Source organism: Centroberyx gerrardi, chromosome 18 (assembly GCF_048128805.1).
Source record: "Centroberyx gerrardi isolate f3 chromosome 18, fCenGer3.hap1.cur.20231027, whole genome shotgun sequence".
NCBI lineage: Eukaryota > Metazoa > Chordata > Actinopteri > Beryciformes > Berycidae > Centroberyx > Centroberyx gerrardi.
In genome coordinates, this window is record NC_136014.1 from 26,864,718 (window position 1) to 26,870,993 (window position 6,276).

A 6,276-nucleotide genomic window follows, 5' to 3' on the forward strand; every position below is an offset into this window, starting at 1 on the left:
GCGATGTGTCACGGTTTGTTTATTTTGAGAGAGATCTCTCCAAACTGCTTCATGTGTAAAATCACAATCATGTGAAATAAAAGAATAACAGTGATGCTGGGATTATATTTCTCTGCTCGGGGATTCTTCGGGTTAACGAAGCAAATGGGATTTTTTTTTTTAAGGAAATCATTTGATTCTCGCAGTAGTTTCAGTCTAATTTGGTGTTTGATCAAAAGCAAAAAACTTTTTTAAAAAAGTACAACTTTTCACTAAATCTCGCAAAATATTCAAGATTTCTGAACAAACTGAATGGTGGAGTCATTTTTGATTTTTAATTGCATTTTTCAGTTTTAATTGCAATCACCCTGCTGCAGAATACTCTAGCCTTTGTATTAAAGGAACTATTTTTTGGATAATATTCCTTAATAGCGCACTAAGCCAGTGTTTATACCCCATGTAGCTCTTCATGCTGCAGGTTCAAACCCGGCTCTTATATTATAAATTCACTCGTCACTCTAAATAACATTTTAAAAACTCAAATCTTTGAGTTGAAAACAAACCAAAACTACTAAAACCAGCCCGCTACTAAAACCCCTCAAGGCAAAAACCTCCAAGTGTCTGTCCAAACTGAAAATAACATTTATTTAATAGGCAAATTAAAATCAGCTGTAACAAAGGCATTTGGTGACTTAATTTCAGCGGCACATGGTTAATTCTATTTCTCATTTAATTATGAAACAAAACGCTGTTGTCCCGCCCGAAATTAATGGTATTTGTTTTATTAAAATCGGCCTATTGCTTCACTTTCTCCGTCCTCTCTGCCTTCTCGGAGCTTCACCACGCCTCCACGAGCCTTCCAGTGATAATGACTTGACAAATGAAAAGATTAGGCAACAAATTCAATTCATATAAACCTACAATAATTTAATTTGTCGCGTAGAAATAAAAGGGAAGCATATAGGTGTGGATTGTAGGCTCTTCCTGAATTATCAATAAGCGATTCGCTCACACAGAAACTAGATTTGCGGTGTTTCTTCACCTTAAATGCAGCAGCAGTCACATTTCTGTCATTTACAAAAGAGACTAACAAATATTTCGTTTTGAGAGGGGAAAAATACAGTCGCTTGAAATATTATGTTAGCAATATACAGTTCAGGTTCATGGATCTACAATATCTTATACAGTTTATTCTGCACCGAAACTTCTCTGCTCAAAACCACTGAACCGAGTGTCTTTTGAGTCTCGGCGCATCAGCTGAAAGAGGAACCGGATCGTTACACACGGTCAGGCGTTTGGAATTTAACGAATTAAATTTCTGGTGCCTGTTTTTGTCCATCGCAAACGACGACCGGTTCTCCCGAAATCCACTTGGGAACGGAACCGTACGGGCTTCATCCCGGCTGTTCTCCTCCCGTTATTCCTACCAAGTTCTCCCGTACAGTAAATTCGAGCTGATCATGTTGTTGGTGTATTCAATGAGCGCCGCGTCCGTCTGCGTCATGTTGATCTGACCGTGTAGTCCCATCGGCGGACTGGGCGACAAGTCCTCCAGTTCCTCTGTGGACGACAGCTGGTTCACCTGCTGATTCTGGTGCTGGGTCGCCAGGGCCTCGCCGGGGTTGCTCTGCCGGTTCCCGGTCGGGTTGGAGCCGCTGGAGTCGTTCCGGCAACCTTTACCGTCCTTGGCGAGCACCGGAGACGCGGAGGAGGAGCGGCGGGTCGGCGCGCACAGGCCGCCGCCGTCCTGCTGCTGCTGCTGGGCCGCTTTGTCCTTGGCCTGCCGCTTCATCTTGTAGCGGTGGTTCTGGAACCAGATCTTGACCTGGGTCGGGGTGAGGTGGATCATGCCGGCCAGGTGCTCGCGCTCCGGGGCGGACAGGTACTTCTGCTGCTTGAAGCGCCGCTCCAGCTCGTAGACCTGCGCCTGGGAGAACAGCACCCGCCGCTTCCTGCGGGGCGCCGCGTGCAGCGTCACCATGGACTTGGTGGAGTCCATCCCGGCCAGGCTGCCCACCATCCCGCTCATGTTCATCCCGGCGGACGGACCCATGAATCTGGAAACTGAGGGGAAAAAAAAAAAAATTGAATTTCGTTGAAAACAATTTAACTTGATTTGATATGATTCCCCTCTTAGTACTAAAGTCACTCACTAAAGTAAGCCTAGGCCTATAATATATTTTAGAAGGATATTATAGAAATGTCAGCAAAAATATAAACTATATGTAGCTTAATATATTGTAGGAATATTCTGGTGATATAGGAAGTTAAAAAAAGAAAAACAAGGTTACGATAAGCTCACTGTTGAGAAGCATAAACACGAAGTCACATAAGTTAAGAGATTAAAAAAAAATGCTATAAAGCAATTAGGCCTATAAACTCATTATTGAGAACGACAGACACTTATGAACACTATATGAATATTATATGAATATTATTGTGATAGCATAGGAGGTAAAATAATTTTAAAAAAATACCAACCATAAAGCTCCATAAAGTCACTAGTAAGCCCCATAGACCTACAATAACTCCCTACAGGAATATTACAGTGATAGCATAGGAAATTGAAATACCATTAAACACAACAAGGTTACTATAATCTCACTATTGAATACCACATACAAACTATATATTATATTATATATATATATTAATATTATAGAGGTTTTTCGTCGAGGAACAGCTGTGCGTAAAGCAGAAGGCCTGCAGCCTCCTGACTGCTCCGCTCACATTTCCCTGGGACTTTCTCTCTTTTTTAAAAACTTTTCTCCAACTGAATAAAAAAAAGAAACTTAACCGCCTCTTACTTGTCGGGTATCTGGGCTCCGGGTTGCTGTACCACGCCGCCGCCCCTCCGCTCCTCACCGTCTCCTGGTAGGACGGCAGGTCTCCGACGTTCCCGATGCCGCCGTTGCAGAACCCCCCCACGGCCCCGGAGAACTGCGGCACCCCGTGCGGCATGTGGTAGGGGCCGCCGGGGCCCAGGGTGGAGGAGGAAGAGGAGGAGGTGGAGGAAGAGGAGGACGACAGGTGGTGGTGGTGGTGATGGTGCGGGTGATGATGCTGCTGCTGCATGCCGGGCTGAGAGACCTGCGGCTGCCGGTAGGCGCCCAGCGGAGCCCCGAGGTTCCCCGCCGCGGGATCCATGCCTCCAAACCTCCGGTAGCTCTCCTCCATCGGGCTCAAAATGTCTGTCACTGAGAAGGGAGTGGAGTGTTTTGGGCTCAGGGACATGGTGTGGCCCCCCTGCAGGTGATGCGGCCCGGGTTCTGCCTCTGGGTTGCTGGTTTTTCTGTTTTTGTCCTGGTTTTTGCTGGTTCTACTGGGTCCGGTTCCCCCTCCCTCCGGCGCGCCGTAGGAGAGCCTCGATTTATCCCTGCGAGAAGTCCAGCTGATCGGCTTGGTTGGAGAAAGGAGACGAGTTGCCCTTATCCTGGGGTGTACTCAGACACAAACACATGGAGGGGCGGAGGGGCGGAGCAAGCAGCCACAGCAGCCAACAATGGCAATTGACATTACAGAGGTAATTGGAGAAAATGGTTTGGACCTACTTTCTTCTTCTGCTTGGTTTACAGAGATGGACAGAGAGAGAAACCAGACTCACTTTAACTGTCAGATGATGATTAGTATCTGCAGAGGAAGAACTGTTAATCAGTCAGTGGAATATATGAAATGAGTGAATATGAGATGAATATTAGTAATTATTCAATAGTTATCAGTATCTAACTCGAATGAGGATCATCAGTATTTGGTCATTAGTATCGAATAGATGAATAACTTCATTGATCATCGTATCTGTTGGATCAGTAACTATTAGGTGATCATTATAGGCCTATTGGATGAACTTTACCATTAAATTGTCATTTTCTGTCAGTTGGGTAATTTTGATGATTTTCAGTTGTTTATAAGCTACAAATTGGAAAAGACTTTCAAGTTTAGTTGCATCATGTTTTCTTTAAAGTTGAAGGACGAATTAGTGTTAAAGCAAAGACACAGCAGGTTATTGAAACTTATACTGTTTTTTTTATTGTCATCAAGCAGTTTTCCTCCTTCGCATGTTTTCTACACAGTGGTGATAATTTTTTATATGTCCAAAACTTTGCTTTACTGATGTTTTAACGTCTTATTGTGTGCGAGTGTGTGCGTTCTGCATCTGCTGCCTGTTGTCTCAGTCCGTTTCATTCCATTTAATTTGAAATTACGCACGAAATAATTTGACCTCCGGACTTTAACCTCCAGATATCCGTCAACACAGGAAGAATCATAAACTAACTTCACCATTATAAACTAAAAGCATTTCTTTGTTAATCCAGTTTGAGTTCAGAGCGTCTTCCCTCCTGAGTGTTGGATGTTTCAGTTCAGCAGCGCGCGCGGCAGGTAAAGTTTACTGCAAACAGAAAAGGCCTTGCACTTTATTTATTTCATAGGTTTCGAAAAACATTTTCTAGTTAGATTCTTTTGCGACAAACAAAGCAGCCAGAAACATCTGAGCTGGAGTTTTCAGAGGGAATTTACTTGTTAGATTTATTTATTTTTATTTGAACTCCCCGCCCTGCGCCACTTTCAGCAACGCAAAATGATTTTTTTGCTTATGAAAATGCTCTCTGCTTGCAAGTAAATATATAACGATGATTATATTATTATTATTTATTTATTTTAGTTTTGGCGTGACTATAATAATTCTAATAGGCCTATAGGGATACTATTATTTTATTATTATTATTATTATTGAAAACGTGATGTTCTTACCGCCTATAGTATCACTATAATATTCCTGTAATATTCCTATAGGGCCTCAATACAATTAGCCTACTAATAAACTACTTTATTTATTTAGGCTATTTATTTATTTATATTTTGTTGATGAGTTAAGTCAGACCGTGTGTATGTCATCACTCTGGGTCCAAATCTAACGAAATTTCAAAATAATAGCCCAAAAGTTTCATTTTTCTGTCATTTTTATCCATTCTCAGTCTAGACGAAATGAATAATAATACTACTAACAGTCCAAAAATAAAAAATGATGTGTTTAATCATGTTGTTGTTTACTAAACGGCCTGCATCAGGTAATTGACTGTAATGACTCGACAGCTCCGGGTCCAGCCAATAGCCTGGTGACCCTTCACCAGCGCGTCATGCCGCCTTATTGTTATCTGAATGGGGGATTAAAATGAGCCGCAGCTCCGGTCCGCAGGTTCGTATCTGTGAAATGTTCCGCCGAGGGAAGCTGCAGTCTGACAGGAGGCATCAGAAGAAAAGAAGAAGAGAAGACGGAGGATTTTTATTATTTTCCGTCCAGCTGAGGTCAGAGGCTGCAGCTGCTGCAGGTGAGGCAGGTAAATGAGGAGAGAGATGGAGACTCAGTGGACAGTAGAAAACACTAGAATATTCCTATAGAGACGTAAAGTGAGTCTGTGGTACCCAATAATGAGTTTATAGAGACTTCATTGTAGTTTATGGTATCACTGTACTATTTCTATACGAACTTATAATGTGTCTATGGTACTCAATAGTGAGTTTACAGTGACCTTACAGCACTTTATGGTGATTTTTTTTTACCTCCTTTAATGTTCCTAAGATATGCCACTGTATGCCACTCCTATAGTGAGTTATAGTTATCTTATTGTACTTAAAGGTGGTTAACTCCTATAGTATCACTATAATATAATGTGTCTATGGTACTTAATAGTGAGTTTATAGTGATCTTATGGGGGTTTTCCATCTCCTATAATATTCTTACATCAACTAATACTGTGTCATTGCTACTCTATAGTGAGTTATAGAGACCTTATTGTACTTAAAGGTGTTTTTAGGTCCTATAGTATCACTATCATAAACTTTGAATGTGTTTATGATACTCTATAGTAAGTTAACAGTGGCCTTATGGCACTTAATTGTGATTTATTTAATCTCCTTTAATGTTTCTTTAATATTCATATAGGCACTTGTAACATGTATGCTACTCCTATAGTGAATTATAGACTTTATTGTACTTAAAGATGTTTTTAGCTGCTGTAGTATCACTATAATATTCCTTTAGGGACTTAAAGTGTGATTATGGTACTCAATAGTAAGTTTATAATAACCTTACTGTACTTTTTTTTTAATCTCCTATAATATTCTTATAGTAACCAATACTGTCATTGCTACTCTAGTGAGTTATAGTGATCTTATAGCACTTTATGGTGTTTTTTTTTAAATCTCCTATAATATTCCTATAGGGACTTATAGTGTGACATTACTCTATAGGTAGTTTAAAGTGACCTTATAGTACTTTAACATATTTTATCTCCTATG

The 6,276-nt window shown here is 41.0% G+C and overlaps 1 protein-coding gene across 1 annotated transcript; it reads right to left on the reverse strand.

Moving 5' to 3' along the window:
* Nucleotides 1-1,402: 1,402 nt before the first annotated feature.
* Nucleotides 1,403-3,213, reverse strand: nkx2.4b (NK2 homeobox 4b). The gene is made up of 2 exons (XM_071898570.2): nt 2,787-3,213; nt 1,403-2,043 (listed from the first exon to the last, which is right to left on the reverse strand). Exons 1-2 carry the CDS (start codon nt 3,211-3,213, stop codon nt 1,403-1,405), a joined length of 1,068 nt encoding a protein of 355 aa, XP_071754671.2.
* Between the last annotated feature and the right edge of the window lie 3,063 nt (nt 3,214-6,276).